Source organism: Panthera tigris, chromosome B1, assembly GCF_018350195.1.
Source record: "Panthera tigris isolate Pti1 chromosome B1, P.tigris_Pti1_mat1.1, whole genome shotgun sequence".
Taxonomy (NCBI): domain Eukaryota; kingdom Metazoa; phylum Chordata; class Mammalia; order Carnivora; family Felidae; genus Panthera; species Panthera tigris.
Window position 1 is genome coordinate 200,787,509 of NC_056663.1, and position 18,786 is coordinate 200,806,294.

The 18,786-nt window shown below is 62.1% G+C and overlaps 1 protein-coding gene across 18 annotated transcripts in view; it reads right to left on the reverse strand.

The window, feature by feature from the left end:
* Window positions 1–18,786, reverse strand: part of ABLIM2 (actin binding LIM protein family member 2) — a 140,179-nt gene that overhangs the window by 96,405 nt on the left and 24,988 nt on the right. For 17 of the 18 annotated variants that reach the window (XR_006217108.1, XR_006217107.1, XM_042985053.1 and 14 more), the window contains exon 2: window positions 4,448–4,591. Coding sequence is in view for 16 of the 18 variants with exons in the window: in XM_042985053.1 (XP_042840987.1) it covers window positions 4,448–4,591 (144 nt within the window). In the remaining 2 variants the exon portion in view is untranslated. Of the gene's footprint in view, window positions 1–4,447; window positions 4,592–8,492; window positions 8,550–18,786 lie in introns of those variants that run through there. The other variant, XM_042985041.1, reaches the window with a different exon arrangement.

An 18,786-nucleotide genomic window follows, 5' to 3' on the forward strand; every position in this document is an offset into this window, starting at 1 on the left:
CCTGCGCCTTCACTGTGGTCCTTCTCCAGAAACAGGAGCGGGGGACGGGGGTGGGGGGCTCTTCCCGGAATACGACTTAGCACGGACGCTACAGAACGTGAAAACCGCTCCTGCCCCCCGACCCGTCAATCTCTTTTCTGGGACTTCATTCCCAGGAAATGACCAGGAATAGCCACAGAGCACTGCTGGCCAGTGTAGGCTGCAGCCGCGATGCAAACGACGTCGGCATTTAACGCGGGGCTTTGGAGCCAGGCAGCCTGGGCCGGAACCCTCCCTCCGCTGCTGCTCAGCTGTGTGACCTTGGGCGAGCTACTTAGCCTCTCTGAACCTCCGAGTCGTCCCCTGCAACATAGGGTTCGCTCAGCGCCGGATGGAACCGGCTTACGTGTCCGACGGCAGAGGAATGGCCAGGGTCACCGCTGGCCTTGCCTGTGAGGAATCGGGGCAGATACTGAAACTGATGTGGAAGGATTTGCATGATGGGGAAAGGGCGCCCACGGTCCGGGAGGTGAATAAATCAGGACACAGAGGAGCGTATGTAACGAGACCTCCAATTAAAGAGACTCGCGAGGGATGGGATGGAGGGGCTGCCTACCGACCCGAACCCGACAGGAGTCCACTGGGGGGGCCCCTGGGGGGTGTTTCCACTCTCCCTTACGCCTCCCTGCGCTGGTGGGTGGAGGAGGGAGGAGGCAGCCGCTAACATCAGAGCACGAGGAAACGACGGAGGCGGCCCCGCAGCCTGATCTGAGTGCGCTGGCTCGGGGCTCACGGCCACTGCCAGCCAGGGCTCGCCCCGATCTCTGCCCGGGACCCTCCATCTGTACTAACAGGCCCCTGTCCCCAGAGCGACCTCCCTGCCACGGGGCCCGCGGGTCCTGGATCGCCCTGTGAGGGGCAGGCTGTGCAGAAGGACACCTGCCCGGGGCCGGCAGACGAAGCTTTCCTTTGGTTCTGGAAGCCGTTGGTTGGTTTCTCATAAATGCCCCGGGGGCACCCCAAAAGGAGAGAGTGTGGGCATGTTGTACCACTCCCTTGTCACCCCCAGGTGCCCAGAGCAGCTCTCCGGTGGCGGTCCCAGAGAGATGTGGCAGAGCCAGTGGGCTCGCTGCCCTGCCCACCTCCTTCCCTCCTGGGGGGACTTTCCCGCCATCACGGTCCTGCTCAGCCCTGCTGCTTCTCGGATCAGAAAACGCCCGCTTGCTGGGCATCACGGGTGGATGTGGCCTCCTGTGGTCGTCACTTAGGGGCCGGGGCTGTGTTTCCAGGGCGCTACGAGCCAGGGTCCTAAAAGCGCAGACCTTGGCCGCACACACAAAGTCAAGGGGACCACACTGGGTTCTCCAGGCAAATTTCAAGCTGTTGGTAAACACGCTCTCACTTCTTTCTTGAGGACCTACTACGTGCTGGGTGTTTTCCACGTTTGGCTCACATGTTGCAGCGTGAGAATAGAGGCGACAAGATCCCTACACACAGCTGGAATCCCACGTCCCCGCACGGTGGACACCCGTCTCCGGCCCCTGGCCCCTTCCCCACGCCCACCGTGGCCCTCCGCACAGAGGTCTGGGGAAACGAAGGTGGACCGGAGCCCTCCTCTGTCCACTGTCCCTGGGCCCCAGAGCCAAGAGCCTCACACGGACCCCTGCCCATCGCTCATTCTGCTCCAGCCTTTTCCCACGTCCACCAGGCACGCACCCCGCTTTCTCGTCTTCGTCCCAGCTGCTCCCTCCGGCTGCAAGGCTCTTCCCAAACGTCCCTCAAGTCTTCACTCAGGTCACCTCCTCTGTGAGGCCCACCCTGATTGCTCAACGGGAAACAGCAACTCTGCCCCTCTTCCTCCCTTCCCGTCTGGCACCTTCCGGCACATGGTAAGATGTCTCTATCCTGTCCAGTGTTTCCCGTCCGTCCCCCGTTTGCCAGAACGTGATCTCCATGGGAACAAGGGTGTCCGTCGTGCTCACGGATGCATCTCAAGCACCCAGAACACCGCCTGAGCGTGGCAGCGGCCCGAGAAATGTTGCTGTACAAACCCCGAGGTTAGAAACGTGCGCAGGACCCACACGAGCAGGCGGTGGCAGAGGTGGGATTTGAGCCCAGACCTCCAAGCATCAAAGCCCAAGCCTGGGGCAGCCATGAGGCAGAGTGTAATTACATAATTATTTCGTGGGCTCTCCCAGGCAAACTGAGGCACGCCAAACACGTGCCGAGGTGGCAAGAACCCATCCCACCGGGGCCTCTTGTGAGATGCTGTGGGCGCCTGGCAACGTGCCCACCCAGGGACAGACATGACTGGTCTCTGTGAATCGCCATCCTCCTTCTTGGTCCTCTGTGGCCCTATGGGTGGACACGTGACCCACTTCCGGCCAATGAGCCATATTAGAAGTCTTTGGGAGGGCCTCAGGGAAAGGGTTCTCCCTGATCAAAGAAGGGAGAGTCACGTGAGCAGGGAGGCCTCTGCCTGTGTCTATCCCTCTTCCCGAGTTGGATACTATCCTGTGAGGATGTGATGCTTGGAGCTATGGCAGCCACCTTGAGACCATGAGGACAGGCACCTCTGCCATGCACAGGATGCGGGGCGGGGGGGGCGAGGGGAAGTGGGGGTGGGGCAGTGAAGAAATCTGCATCTTTAATGACCCCGTTGAGCTGTTAAGTTACCCAACTCCGGGGAAAGGGGCTACTTCCAGGCTTTACGTTAAGACGATAAACATCCGAGGCGCCTGGGTGGCTCAGTCGGTTAAGTGTCCGACTTCGGCTCAGGTCATGATCTCACAGTTCGTGGGTTCGAGCCCCGCATCGGGCTCTCCACTCAGCACAGAGCCTGCTTTAGATCCTCTGTCCCCCTCCCTCTCTGCCCCTGCCCTGCCCTGCTCTCTCTCTCTCTCTCTCTCTCTCTCAAAACTAAATAAGCGTTAAAAACCAGATGATAAGTATCCATGCTGTTTAAGACACTAGGAGTTGGATAATTCATTTTGATTCATCCCAAAGTGCCCTCAGTGACTCAGAGGCTTTGCACTTTCAGAGAAACTGGATAGAAGCCCAATCGGAGGCCGTGTAACCTTCACGCTTAAACAAACGCGGTTCTTTCCAGCCTGCAGGCAACCTCAGCCGCCGCACGTCGTTCCGAGCAGGTGAAGCAGAGATGCCCCCACCGCCAAGGGCAGGGGCCCCGCTGGGCACGGCCGCCCGGCACAGCGTGAGGCTCTGTGGCTGCCTGCGCGTGTGGGCAGCGGTCTCAAAAGGGGGCCCGCGTGCCCACGGGCTCCTGCCCCCCGTGCCACCCCCACAGCAAGCGCTGGGAGCGGCCGCGGCGCACAGAGGTGCGTCCCGGGTGCCCGCCAGCACCACCCGCCTGCGGGCCGTGACGAAGGGGCCGCTCACGGAGGACAAAGTGATCTGTCCCCGGTGACGCTGTGGGAGGGCGGGGGCTCCCCTCCTCCCAACCCCCCCGGGTCAAACCAGGACTCCGTTCTGATGCCTTTTATCGCGTTCCTAAGGCCTGTGCTTACGGACAATCCTTTGAAACACGGCGGCCACTTCCCCCGTCTTTTAAAGTCAGCATCGAAAAAGAGCATTTTAATGGATTTTGCTTTTCGGACACAGCAAATTGATCTTTTGGAGAGTAGAGAGAATTAACCCAGACAAATCCCTGGGAAGCTCTGATGAAAAGGAGAAGCTTCAGGCGAGGGGGGTGGGCACTCTCCACCCGGGGGTGGGGCACCGGCCACAGAAGGGGTGGGGGCATGGTCCGCAGTGGGGGAGCCGCGTCGTAGGCAGAGGTGGTGTCCCCAGGACGCTGCAGGGTCGCCGTTCTCACACGTCCACACGGCGCTGCCCCGTCCTTTCCCAGAAAACACCACTTGCAGGCTGTGCCCCTCTGACGGGCAGGGCCAGGGTCACCCTCAGACCGAGGGTCCCAGGACGCGCCCACCCCTGCCAGAGATGGTGTCGCCCCAGAGGTCCCTGGGTGGGGGCCACTGGGGGCGCTGGGGTCTTCCCTGGGCCACTGGCCCCCGCAGGACCCCCGAGTCTCCCACGGCACTCCACCCGGCACCCTGCCCGGGTCTCATCAGAGGCCACCATCCAGCCCTGGACAGGCTCCCACATCTCCAGGCCCCAGCCGCCCCCTCGGGTGACAGTCTCGGGTCCCTCGCAGGGCCGCTGGCACAGGGGGGAGCCTGGGCCCCCAGCCCCGTCCCCCTCCGGCCCTGCAGCACCCCGCAGTCCAACCGCCGACCCGTGCCCCACACCGTGTGCACCTGCCCCTGCCGCCTGGGTCGGCCTGACGGGCTCCTCCTCACTCCAAGTCAGAGCCCAAACACCACCTCCTCTGTGAAGCCCTCCCTGGAAGCTTCCAGACCCTTCCTCAGCCCCCACCCCCAGACCTTAGTTTAGCGGGTGTATCTATGTCCTCACAAGACCTCAAAGAACAGAGACCAGAGATGCTCACCTTTACAGACAAAGCACTTGATGTGGAAATACTTGTTCTGGACCCTCAGCACCTCCCCCTTGCACACATTTCCACACGTGTTGCACAGGATGGCCGTGCTGGGCGACTTCTCCAGGGGGCTGTGAGCAGCCTGGGGCTCCGACACTGCCGGGGGAAGAAAGGTCACGTTAAAGGGTGGGACACACCAGGCGCAGGCGAGTAAACAGTGACTGCGCTCGCCCCCCCATCCCCCCGCCAGCTCAAGCCCCATAGGGCGTCGGGGCACAGGCCCATCTTCTTTCCTGGGGGACCAGAGAGAATCGGATAACTTGAGGCCATCTGGTCAACCCCAGTGAGCGGCTCCTGTCTCTGGCGCCCCCACACGCGGGCCATCGGTCCCCCATCGCTGTGTGCGCGCCTGCCATGGTGGGGAGATCTCGACCCCGTCCCAAAGGGTATCCTGGTCCCTTGCTGCGTTGACCAGCAGGGCCTCAGAAGCAGCCCCCTCCCCCCACCCAGTGAGCCGGGTCTATGGCCGGGAGACCCACAGTCCTCTCTTCTGCGACAGCAATAGCCACGGTCCTCCTTGGAGCATGCTTCAAAGTCCCTCTGTGTCCCGGGGACGTGAACCTGAGTACTGGTGCGGCCCTCCTCCGAGCCAGCCATGGCCTGGGGTGTTTGTGGAGGTGTAGAAACCCACCGAGGGGCAGGTCGGGGTGGATGGTCAAAGGGCCTGGCTCTGGGGCTCTTGGGGTCTGGGGGGGCCATATGCTCCTCTCCCACATCCTCCAAAAGCACCTGTGGAGGCCAGCGGACAGGACACAGGGGTCCACAGCAGGCCAGCCCCTTAAGGAGCCGCAGCCTGGCGGTGAAGACAGCCCAAGGGGCAGAGCTGATGCCGGGGGAGGCCCAGGGGCTGGGGACCAGCAGAGTCGCTTGAAACACAGGGAGAAGCCGGCCGATGGCAGAGCTGGAGGCTGGCACGGAGGCCTGCCGGGCAGAGAGCATGGCCCACGCAGGGACCTGAGTCAGCTGGATCCTTCTGACTCAGGACCAACCTGAGAAAGCCAAACCTGCTTCCCTGACCAGCCGTGTGGTCACCCCTTTCAGCGGACTTCCCGGCCTCCTGGCCTCCCGGCCTCCCCGGCCTCCCATCAGACCCACCCCAGCCTCTTTCCTCCTCTGGGAAGCCCCCCCACTGCTCTGCCCGCCTCTGGGGCTCTGGCAAACGCAAGTGAGGGGGGACGACCTCCCACTCCAGCCAGCACCGGGGAGACAGCTTTGACTTTCTCATTTGGGGGTCTTTGCTTATTTTCACATCTTCTTTTTATTTATTTTATTTATTTTGATGTTTTTATTTTTGAGACAGAGAGAGACAGAGCATGAACAGGGGAGGGTCAGAGAGAGAGGGAGACACAGAATCCGAAACAGGCTCCAGGCTCCGAGCTGTCAGCACAGAGCCCGACGCGGGGCTCGAACTCACAGAGCTGTGAGATCATGACCTGAGCCAAAGTCAGACGCTCAACCGACTGAGCCACCCAGGCGCCCCTATTTTCACATCCTCTAATGCCACCCTCCTTTCTTGGTCTGGACAGGGTGCAGGTGGCGTACCTGGGGCAGGAAGCCTGAAGGAGAAAGCCCAGTTGGGCTGAGGGGTGTGGGGTGGCCGAGGAAGGACCTGCCACACTTCGTTGGAGCATTAAGCTACTTGTATCCACGAACACGGTTGTCTAATGCCAGCTTTGAGCGAGCACCACGCCTCGGGGTCTCCTCGCAAACATCAAGGAGGTCACGCCAGACAGAGAAGGATATTTCTCCATCCAATTCCCCCCCCTACCCCTTGCCCCCCAGGACCCCGCATCCTGGCAGCCCCCCATCCACCAGGGCGGGGTTCCTCTCTGCTGCGGTCCCCGCCCGAGGTGGGGACATTGCGTGGGTGGCACAGAGGGGGAGCGGGCCATGCTGGGGACAGCAGGCTGTCTGAGGAGGAGAAGGCTGTGAACACCCCGAGGGTAGCAGGGTTCCTGCTATCTGGGGACGAGCAGCAGGTGCAGGAAAGGAGGTGAGCGGCATGAAAAGTAATTTGGCGTCTCCCTGGGCCGGGAGTCAGCGCCTGCCTTGTGCCTCCAGAGGGATCCAAACAGCAGACTGCGGGGGCAGAGCCCGGCGGGGCCCCTCGAGTTCTGCTGCCCTCCTGCAGCCACAGCGACCCTCCCCGCTCTAGCTGAAGTGCCAACGTTGGGCTCTCCCTGGGCTTCTCCTTCCTGCAGAACGAGTGCAGAAATTGTCTCATCTACTATTTGATAAAATTAGCGGAAGAAGGCAGACGGCGGGATTTGAATTTAAGACTCGAAATTCAAGACCGGGCTTCAATTTAAGACTCCCCTTGCGGGATGAGCCGCTGGAATCCGGGTTTGAAGCCAGTGAATGGCCCGGCGGGCTATGGAGTCACCCTGTCCTCCTCCGAGGCTCCATGGAGACCGTGCAGGGGCGGTGGGGGCGGGGGGGGGGGCGGTGGAGGGAGGACTGAGATCCTCGACACTGGACACTGTTATCTTCTCATCTGTCCGGCACACAAAGGACAACAGCCGATCGTCTGTCCGTGAGCAGACAAGCAAGTTTTTATACTGCTGGGATCTGGCTCAAGTCCAGGGAGGGAAGGTCACTGTCAGAGTCCCGGGGGGAGTGCAGGCCGTGGGGGCAGATGGCCTGGGCGCAGCCCCAGCCTCACCTCCTACGTGCTGTGACCTGGAACGTCCAGCCTTCCACGCAGCTGTCCCTCCGCCCGGCTGCCTCGTTCAATCACCTGCCCCAGAGCGTTGCTAGGATGTGGGCTGGGTACCCAATAGCTATTGTCCTTTTCCAGAACACACGGCCTGACACCCTCAGCTGCCTGGCTCCTGGAGATATATCGGACCTGCGGGCGGAGCTGCTTTAAGACACGCTTTGCTGAGGGGACCCGACCCTGCCCACGGAGGAGGGGACCCTCTAAAGCCTCCTGGGACCTCCGGGCGGTGAGAGCGGTGGTGCTGCCCTCTGGCGGCGGGAAGAAGACACTGCGCCACGGAGACAGCCGTGGGCCTCGCGCACAGGCGTTCCCTCCGGCCGGGCACCTGCCCGGATCCCACCCGTGAATCCTGCAGACCGTGGCGTGGGCCCTCTGACCCCCCGAGACGGACTCACCCCTTGCGCCTCCTGCACATGCCCACTTGCAAGAAACCCCCGTACGCAGACCACACTGGGGTATGTGTCCTCGGTGAGCTGCTGTCCCTGATGCTGCTGGGGGAGGTGAGGCCCGGAGAGATGGCCCAGGCCCGGCGCGTGACGACACCCAGGGTTTTCTCCACTCGGCCCCGGGACAGGGATGGGCTGTTCTGGCCAGGCCTGGTGTCCGGGGTGTGGGTGGTACGTTAAAAAAAAGAGAATTCTCAAGAAACTAGCTACCAAGCCTCAAAAAGACAGGGAGAATCCCACATGCACGTTACCAAGAGAACGAGCCCGCTACGGGGCTGTAGGGTCCCACGCACAGGGCATTCTGGAAAAGGCAAAACCATGCAAACAGGAAACAAAGATCAGCGGTCGCCAGGGCGTGGGGGCAGGAGGGGTGAACGGGCACACAGAGGGTGTTTACGGCCACGAGACCCCCGTGGGGACACCTGTCGTGGCACACTCGTCCCGCCCGGAGTCACCCCAGCGGAAACTTCAGCTCATTCTACGGCAAGCACACCCCACCACCGCAAGATGCAAACCCCAGCGGAAAGTTCCGGGGGTGGCGTCCATGGGAACCCCGCTGTCTGTTCGGTGTTGCTGTGGACGGAAGGCCACTCTAGGAGACGACGTCGGGGAAAATTTTTAAACGAAAAGGAGAGAGAGAGAGAGAGAACGGCCACGCCGGAGCCCTGACCACACGCACAGCGGGCTCTTCGCACGACAGACCCCCAGCCGTGATCATCACGTAAAACAAACGCGAGTGGCACGAATCGATCCCACAAAGGGCTGTGGCCACTTAATCCCCCTGTGCTAGTGAAATCCCGGCACCGGGGGCCTCGCAGGGAACAGGACTTACTACAGGCACCATCACTGCGTAACGCCCGCGGTCACAGGGGAGGGACGCGGCCAGCGCGCCCTGACCGGGGGCCAGCCCCGCAGCCCCCGCGATGCCCGGCAGCCCCTCCAGGCTGCGACCGTGCTCTCTCTCCAGGAGAAGCCGTGTGCTGCTGGAGCTGGGACGGGAGCCAGCAGGGCGGGCTGTGACATCCGGGGGCGGCCGCGTGACCTTGGAGAGCTGACCGAATCCCAAGAAGCCTCAGTTTTCACATCTATACATTGGAGCTCGGTCTCCTGAGGAATTGTTTTAGGCTCCATTAAAGTCGAGGAAGCCCCTGGGGCAAGGCTGGCCTGGTGGTCCCCAGGTCCCCAGATCTCAGGGGCCTCCCCGCAGCTGGGGGTGGGGACGGGGAGGAGGCTGCCAGGAGGGAGACCGGAAGCTCCCAGAGGGCCGTGCTTCGGCTCACTCGCCAGCCTCGTCTGTAGATGTCCCCAGATTTGCCTCCACGCTCCAGTCACCTCGTGACGTGCCGGGGTAGACGACGGTGGGGGTGGGGGGGGCCGGAGAGCCGTACTGACGCGAGCTATGCCCCTCCCTGGCCCTGACACCTTGGGCAGGTCACATGCCCTCCGAAGCCTGTTTCCACCTCCGCGATGGGGATAGGCATTCCCAGATGGGGGACCCCGCTGCATCTCCCACTTCCCAGACCGCAAGGCACCTGCCGTTCGTGATCCTCGGGACATTTCTAGCCGTTTCTTCCGTTTTCTCATGTTGGTGCTGGTGTTCTGTTCCTTCCCCGAGGGTCCAGTTCGTGCTGGAGCCCGAGCTGGCTGTGCCTGGCGGGGCCAAAGACCCACAGTCCCTGGTCATCTGGTGCAGGGTTTGCTCCGGACGGACACGCACCTCGGAACAGGACGTGGGACCCTGTGCGCTCCGGTTCTGACTGGACCCCACGGCCCCGCCAGCCGTGATGGCTTCGCTGTGCTCTCCCCTCTGCTGTTTGCATCCTGCAAACCACCGGCCGGGGTTCCAAGCTGCGTGACTGTGTTCTAATATCGAATAGCCTCATGAACCATGCGGGCACACCCACTCCTGAGACTCCGCTACGCCCAGGGTGGGTCCCAGGCACACAGGGGGGCATGGACCTGTGTGCAATCAAGGAGAACTTCTGGGAGGAGGTGACACGAGGTAGGCAGGTGCCTTCTGGGTCTTCAGCAAGTGCACGTCACCGTGCTCATTTCCATCACAGTCCCGACCACGCCGGGTGGCCCCTGCCCGTCGGCCTGTGTGCCCGCCTCCCCCCGCGTGGAAGGCCCCCAGGGCCAGGGGCCAAGTCTGGGAAGTGTGTGTCCCTCGGGCCGGGTCTGGGGGAGATGGCTCTCGCACGCCCCACGTGGCCATAAGCATCCCTGTGGCTTGCGCACCCCTCCGGCACGCGTGTTTCTTTGCGCTGGTTTTCTAAGTACAGAGTTAATGACGCCCCCACCCCCGTGCCCTGGAGGGTCTGTCTGCCCTGCCCTCAGAACACTCTTTTACAGGCTGTGCCTCAGGTCAGGAGTAGGTCCCGCTCTCTCCCGCCGCCCTCCCCCGTGCTGCGTGTCGGAAAATCGCTTCAAATCACACGGGAGCGCTCCCTTCGCTAACCTACTTACGGGCCGACTGCTAATTATAATCACGGAGCTGGCCGTTCTCTCCGAGGCCGTCGGCAGCCTGGGCCCAGCAAGCAGGCTCCCCAGACGGGCCAGAGGGGCGATCCTGTCTGACCCTTCCAGGAAGTCATTCATCCAGTCCTCCACCAGCGCCGGCGAAGATGCTGCGGGTGCCTGCTCCCTGCCGAGCTCGGGGCTGGGCCGGGGCCCCGGCAGTTCCCGCCCCCAGGGGTCTGCACTCCAGGGCACAGCATTGGGGGACAGAAACACCCCACCCAGAAGCTCGTTGCACCAGACGCCTGAACTCTCAGGCCCGTTTCGATACCCACACCGTCGGACCGCAGGGAGCCCTGTCCCCCTGGGGATGCCACCTCGTGGAAAGCTGTTCCCTCCACCCCCCGGGAGTGACCTGGCCCTCGGCCGGCTCCCCACAGACGTGGCCTCTGGTTTCTCCGTGGGGCTGAGTGCGCCCACACGAGCCCTGGACCTGCCCCAGGACCAGACTGCACTCGGCCGGCAGCGATCAGCTCTGCTTGACCGGGTTCTAGGACGGGGACGTGGGCTCAGCACAAACGTTCGCAGGCAGAACTGAGCATGTTAAAGTGCTGCACGCTCCCGGCCAACTTCTGCCCGACACCATGACGTCCGGGGGCAGAGCCACCGGGGGTCCCCTGGGCCCCGCTCAGGGCCGGGGACACGGCAATAGGTGTCTGCTGGGTGGCTGAGCCGAACCTCCTCTCCTGTTCACCCCACTGTGCTGAACGTCCCCTTCACCCTCGGGGGCCCCGCACCCAGCCCAGCGCCTGGCACCTGCTAGGCGATCGAGAAATAGGACGAATCAACACATACCACACTGAACTGCAACATTTTGGGACAGGTGCCCGTCTCCACCTGCACGCCGCGTGCCTGGGCATCCGGCGATGTGACCGCCCCTCCTTCTGGAGGTCTGGACGCTCACCGCTCCGAGCAGTTCCGGGAGGCAGATGCCCGTCCCACAAAGCTCTTCTCCAATGTGGCTTTACCACATCTCCCACTAAGTGTCGGGGCGTGAGACCCCTCCCCTGGAACACGGGTGGACATCTGGGGACAGCCTCGGCCAACAATGTGATGGAAACAACTCCACGTGGCTTCCAGGCCAGATCATCGTGCCACAAACTTGCTTTTAAGGACGCTCATTCTTGGAGCCCAGAGGCCACGCTGCGAGGAAGCACGACCACCCCAAATGCAGAGCGATCGCACGCAGCGCGCACGTGAAGCTGTTCTGGCCGCCAGCCACGTGGGCCGCCAGCCACGTGAGCCACGACGCCTCCAGGGGCTCCGTCATCCCCAGCTCTCGGGTCACCCCCAGTCTTTACGCCTTCCCAGGCGAGACCACAGACATCGTGGAGAGGACAGAAAACGCCCCTGCCGTGCCCTTTCTGGATGTCTGACCCTCGGAACCCGTGAATGTCCCAGAATGCACGTTCGGTGCTGAAGATTTGGGGCGGTGTGTTATTCGGCCGCAGAAAACCACAGCCAGACCCCCAGAATCCCCTGCCAAGTCCCGACATGGCGTGCCTCCCACCTCTGCACACAGCCGGCCTGAGGCTCACTCCAGACCTCTCCAGACACAGGAACGTCCCTCCCTCCACGGCCCAAGTCCCGCGAGGTTGTGCTGGCTGCTTTGATTCAGGGAAGGAAATGCCCAAAGTCTGGCATGACCTTGTCTGGAGTCCTCCCTGCCACCCTGGGGTAGACACTCTTGTGCCCTTTTGGCAGAGTGAGAAGCCAAGCTCAGAGAGGTAAGCTAACCAGCCCAAGGCCACACAGCCAGGAGGGGTAGACTCAAGATTCAATCCCCGGTCTGCCCTCCTCCCGCCAACCTACCCTGGCTCCAAAGTCCCAAGTGTCTCAGGAGGTCCCCATTTGGACCTGGTGGGAGACTGTCCCCTTGAGCCCACGGGCTCACAGCAAGGGGACAGCACGGATGACGGAGCCCCCAGGGCAAGCTCTCCCAGCTGGCAAGCTGGCAGGACCAGGGAAGGCGGCCTTGAGCACCAGCAAGGTCAGGTCCTTTGCTCGGGTCCCTGACCTGCTCGATACCCTGCCCACAGCCCATAGGACCCATGTCCCCGAGGGACCCCCGCGCCTCCACGCCCCGCGCCCACCTGGTTCCCTGACTTCTCCCCCACTGCTTGCTGATCCCAGACCCTTTCCCAACGTTGTCCTCGACCGTCCCAGCACCAGCCCCGGCCCCCGCCACGCCGTCTCCTGGGAGTGCGGCTCCTGCCCCTTCACCCGCGAAGACGACTGACCTCTCGGGCCTCCTCTGTACCCACAACGCGCTCACAGGGAGCCCGCGTGCTGAGCCCCACGCCCTGGGGGGCGCTCTGGGCACTGGCTCCTCTCGATGCCGCAGCAGCCCTGTCAGGACGCTGCTCCTATTTGACAGACCTGAAAACTGACACCCGGCAGGGGGGTCCCCCTGGGCCACCGACTGCCACCTGGAACAAGCGACATCTCCTCTCCAAAACGGCCGGTGAACCCCTGGCCGCCTCTGCTGGAGACCCCACTGGGGGCTCCCGTCTCTCTCCGGGGCCCCCTAAAGGCCAGCACGGGGCTGGGGAAACAGAGGGCCCAGTTCACCTCAGACCGCCTGGCTCACGCTCCCCGTCCAAGAGGCCCGGGTGTGGGTGTGCATCCTGGGCCGCCCCGCCCGACGTGGGCCCCTTGCTCCCAGGGCACTGCTGCGGGCCCTTTGGGTAGGTTGGGGGAGCTGCACAGGGTCAACCCCACCAGACCCAGGGAGGCCGGGGGTCAGAGATCACTCTCCATCGGAGTGACAGCAGCTCGGCGTCGGGATCCCGGCGGACGGAGCTCAGACCCCGCTGCCCCGTGGTTCTTCCTGCCCGGAGATGGGAGCACATTCCCACAAAGTCACTCTCAGCCACACACAGCCTGGCGGGGGGGGGGGGGGGGACACCAGGCAGCCCCACGGAGCCTGGAATGAGCCTCATACTTGATGGGGGGAGGGACAAAAAGCCGGCCCTGTCTCCCTCCCTCCCTGCAGAGAGTGTGTGTGGTCAAAAGGGGGGTCCCAGGGGCCACAGAAAGAGCCTGTCTGTGACAGCTGAATTGTGTCCCCCCCAGATTCATACGTTGACCCCCTAGCCCCCAGCGCTTCAGAATATGACCTGACTTGGAGGCAAGGTCTTCACACAAGTGGTCAAGCTAAAGTGAGATCATCGGGTGGGTCCTGCTCCAACACGACCGTCCTTATGCACAGCGGACATCAGGACACAGAGGGGACCACGTGCAGACACAGAGACAGGACAGTTGTCTGCAAGCCGAGGAGAGGTCCGTCCCTCACAGCCGTCGGAAGGACCCCACCCTGGTGACACCTTGATCTCAGGGCCCCCCCCCTCCAGAATGTGAGCCGACATCTGCTGGACAAGCCCCAGTCGGTAGGACTTTGTTACTGCATCCCCAGGAAAAAAACCCACCATCCCCACGGGTGGAAAGAGCTGGAAGCCAGGCCTGGGATGTGCTGGTGCCCCACCCCCCCCCCGAGCCTGTTTTCCATCCGCAGGGGGACGATGATGTTACCCGCCACCCCCACCCCCCCGCCAGGCTTTCTGAGGAGGGAGACGGGGCAGGGCTGGCCCATGGGGTGGGGGGGGCTCCTCCCCGAGGCAGAAGCGGGGGACAACGCGGCCGTGAGCAGCCCCCGGAAGCTCAGGCTGGCCGCAGGGCCTCCCGCAGGCCTCAGCCGGGGCTCCTGGCAATTCCCAGGATGCTCCACGCTCCAAGCAGCTGGTCCGGGAGGCCTCTCCACCCACGTCCCCGAGGGTATTATTTCATTGCCGGAAGAGCGGCTCCTCCTGACCGGAGAGGCATCTGAGGACCTCACGGGTGGCATTCCGGAAGGTCAGGGCATCTGGGCCCGTCCTGGCCCCACACAGGCCCAGGGGGAATGGCCAATGGCAGAGAGGGGCGGGCCCCGCCCAGGTCACACAGAGTCTGGGCAGGCCGGGCGCGGGGCTGGGGTCTCCAGGCCCCCAGGCCGGTACTTGACCCTCCGGTCACGTGGCCACAGGCCACAGGCCAGAGTCCGACAGCGACCCTGTCTGGGTCGGAACGTACACCCAGGGTCCAGTACCCGGCATATGCCCCAGTAAACGTTCCTCAAATCTAACGGGAACAGGACACGTATCCGATGACTCAAAGCACTGCACCGGGCATCAGCACGGGTGACAATGACGTGTGTGACATCATCTTTCGGTTCCCGTGCCCGGGCTAAGTGCCAGGCGCTGCATTCGGCGGTTTCCGTCCCCGATCGGCTCCCAGAGCAGGATACGGGGACGGGGGACAGCTGAGACAGGAACGCGGGCCACGTGACCTCCGGCCCCAGCTGTGGCCTCCCACCGAGGTCTGTGAGGGCCGAGGCCCTCCCGCCGGGCCAGCTGCCACGGGACCCCGTCGGTGTGGGGCCCGCTGGCCGGAGGCTGCCAGTGCGCCCCCGGTGCACCCTGGCCAGTCAGGATCACCAGCCTGTGCAGCCCAGGACTCAGAAGACAGGGCTGCAGCCGTGACCCGGAGACACCCCGCCCAGACGGGGGCCCAGCTGCCCCACTGGACGCCGTCGGCAAGTCCAAGCCCCTAGGAGCGCCCTTGGCTTTGGATCCGGCAGGGGTGGCCACAGGGGTCTGAGAGGTCACTGTCCCCCCTTGACCTCGCCTCCCTGTCTGTGTCCCACGAGGACGCCGCCCATTTCCTGAGGCTCCTTGGGGCTCCTGTGGCACCTCTGCTGCCCACGGCAAGCGTCCAGGGCAGCGAGGGGCCCGCTGGGTGATGCCACTTTTCTCCGGGAAACGTGAGCATTACCAGCCTGTTTAGTGGTCTGTGTTGGTGATAAAGGGTCTCGGTCTGCATCTGAAAATCGTTGCCGGGGAATCCAACCACACCAGATACCCCAGGCCGCCAGGACGCAGGAGTGAGCCTGGAGGGGCGGGGAGCCTGCGGGACGTCTGGCCGGGGCTTGTGGGCCCCCGTTCTCACCTCTGCTGGGCAGCCGTGCCCCTCCAGGCCTCCGTGCCCTCCCTCCTTCCTCCGTGGACCGCCAGGGCCTGGGGAGGATAACACCAGACGCTCATGGGAGCCCCTGAGACACATCTGCCCAGCGGGGCGGCGTCTGGGGGTGAGGTTGGGGGTCCCCTTGGAGTCATGGGGCGGGGGGCGACCACCAGCGCTGACCTACAAGCGGGCAGAGACAAACTTCAGCTTCCCGTGATTTGGGGGCTGTAACGGCATAGGAGCAGACGCGGGCGGGTTCAGGGCGTGACGATGCCCCCCGTCCGTTGTGGGCCCGAGAGCTGTGACCACCCCACTCTGCAGATAAGCAGCCTGGGGCTCAGAGATGCTCAGCAGCTTGGGAAGATCACACAGCTGTAGCTGGAACGGGGAGGGGGGCGGTCACAGGACTGGTTTGTCCTCCTCGGGCCCTTCCCCCACTCACGTGCGGGCCCCTCTGTGCTTTCCTCCTGCTCGCTGGGCCACGGAAGGGCCGTGGCAGGGGAAGCATGTCCTGAGTCTAATTAAAACCAGGCATCCAGAGTGCTGGCCTGGGGCCCAGGGAAAGCTGAGACGTGCAGGACATCAGTTCGACACACACACCACACCGCCTGTCACCCCGACGTCTCCCGGGGCATTTCACGCGCACTGACAGGGTCCAGTGCACAAACCAACAGCCACAGACCCCACCCGCCTCTGAGCTCAGGCGCACCAGGGTCACCAATGCCCGGTCACACAGCCCGTCTGTGGTGACGGGCCCCTGCTCCACCCGGACAGGCCCAGACCTGTGGCCTTCTGATGTCACGTGGTGCCGCGTGGGAGCCCGTCCCGGAGCCGCTGCCCGCCCCCCGAGACCACAATTCCTTAGGTTTCGACAACAAAAATACCTTCTTTTTGGTGACCCAAACAGCACACAGAAGTTGAAGAAGAATTACAATCCCTGCTAACCTTCTACGCTGACATTAGCCACCGTGACCCTCCCAGCAGGCAGCCCCGTGAGCCGCAAATAAGACATTATCCGTATACGTTCTTACACACACACACACACACACACACACACGCACACACGCACACCTAGGACGTGTGACATGCTACGACCTGGGATGCGATACGATATAACAACGTAATCTTCTCGGGGGACAGAACCGATGCCCTGCCCTCGTGTCCCAGACGCACTCTCTTCAAAAACAATACCCTGAGCACGCGCCCAGGACCCACGCCGCTCTCCAGAAGGTGCCCCGCGTCCACTTCAAACGAAACTTTTATTGAGCTACAATTCACGTGCCACACAACTCACCTGCCTAAAATGCACAACTTTATGACTATTGGTGTAAAGGTGACCCTTGAACGACACGGGGTTGGAGGGGCCAACCACCCCTAATGCAGTTGAAAATCCAAGCATAACTTTTGAGTCCCCAAAACCTTAACGACCGCTAGCCTCCTATTGCCCAGAGCCTACAGACAACGGAAAGAGTCGATTAACATGTATTTTGTATGTTACGTGGACTATATGCTGGGGTTTTACAATAGCGTAAGCTAGGGGAAAGAAAATGCTATTAAAACTATCATCGGGGGGCGCCTGGGTGGCTCAGTCGGTTCAGCGTCCGACTTCAGCGCAGGTCACGATCTCAGGTTTGAGCCCGCGTCGGGCTCTGTGCTGACAGCTCGGAGCCTGGAGCCTGCTTCGGATTCTGTGTCCCCCCCTCTCTGCTCCTCCCCTGCTCGTGCTCTGTCTCTTTCTTTCGATAATAAATAAGCGTTAAAAAAAATTTAAAAAAATAAAAATAAATATCATCATAAGGAAGAGAAAACACATTTCCTGTGTTGTATGTATATTTGCTGAAAAAAATCCACGTATAAATGGACCTGCTCGGTTCAAACCTGTGTTGTTCAGGCATCACCTGTTTTCACAGAGTAGGGCGTCGGTCGCCACGATCAATTTTAGCACATTTTCATCGTCCCAAAAAGACTCCCCCGCCCATTTCCGTCACCCCCCCCCATCCCTCCTCTGTCCCAGCCCCTGACAACTGATAATTGACTTTCTGTCTCTACAGATTGGCTTCCACGGTTCATCCGCACTGGAGCGTGAGTCAGGGCTGAAGGGCTCTTAACGGCCACTAACATTCCATCCCACGAACGCATCCACCTGTCAGTTGACGGGCTCTACGGTTGTTCCCACTTTTCGGCCTGCTGTGACCATTCGGGCACGATCCCCTTCGTGTGGACATGTGAGTCCATTTCCCTTGGGTACGTCTGAATTGGGAAGTGGCCATTCGCACGGTGACTCCGTGTTTAGCCATTTGAGGACCCGCCAGACCTTTGGCTACATGGCTCTGCCGTTTCCCATTCCTACCAGCCGCAGGGGGAGAGCCTCCAGAGTCCCCACATCCTTGTTTTTCCGACCACGGCCACTGAGCAGGTGGGAGCTGCCCATACCCACGACTAGTGACGTTGAACACCTTTCGTGTGCTTGTTCAGACTTGAAAATCTCTTGCGGGGAAGCGTCTATTCGGACCCTTTGTCCGTTTAATGTGCTGTCTTTCTGGAGACCCGAGCTATAAGGGTTGTGTGCATGTTCCACGCATAAGTCCTTGATCACATACAACACTGGCGACGGCCGTCTCCAGATCTGCAAGCTGTTTTTATCTTCCTCACAATGTTCTTCGCGGGATGAGAATGTTTAATTTTGACGACATCCGATTTATTCGCGTTTTCTTTGGCTGTGTCCGTGCTGTCGTTTCTAAGAAAGCACCGCTTCATCTGAGAGCACAGAGATTTAGCCTGATTTTTTTTTTCCCTAAGGGATCCACAGCATTTTTAGTTTTTAGCTTTTACTATAATTTTACATAAATAGAACCACATTTCCTTTACTGCAATTTTTATCACAAGATGCCGTTTCTTCATCCGTCAACCGGGAGCAGCGGTCCCTACTGCACAGGGTCTGGGCCATCTTTCATGACCCCTGTTCGCCCCTCGCCACCAGCGTCCCCGCCCGCCGTCGGGTGTGAAGGACACGGTGTGTCCGGCTGAGCAGGGAGACCCATCCCGCGTCAGCATGGAAATTCCACTGGAGAAACGCACATCATGGTCACATGCCTGGGCTCCCGGGATCCACTGGGGATTTCGGAACAATCCGGCACACCCGCCAGGCCGGGGGGACGTCACCTGACCCCAAGCCAGCTGGTGCCGTAAGCACGGCCAGCGGGGGCGAAGCCACAAGCTTCGGGGAAACGAGTGTCAAATGTCCGCCGTGTCCGCTCACGACACCTCGGGCAGGGGAGCCACAATCAACCTCAGGTTACGGGGGGGGTCGCTGGGGCGCCCCCGGGAGCGGCCAAGTGCCCTGTCCAGGGCGCAGCAAGGCCAGGCCAGAGGGGCTCGGGTCTCACCGGTCAGCTTCCGGGCCACGCTGCCCCAGAGCTGCCCCGGAGTGTGAGGCGCGGACGGGGAGATAAGGGTGAGGGGGTCCCGGCCCCTACTCTGCAGGAAGAACCGGTGAGGGGAAGGATCTGTCCCAGCCGCCCGGACATGAGGTGCCCACTCGTGCCCAGACAGAGGCCCCATGAGGCGAGGCACCTGTGGGAGGCAGGCACCGCACCCCCTCCCCCCACCGC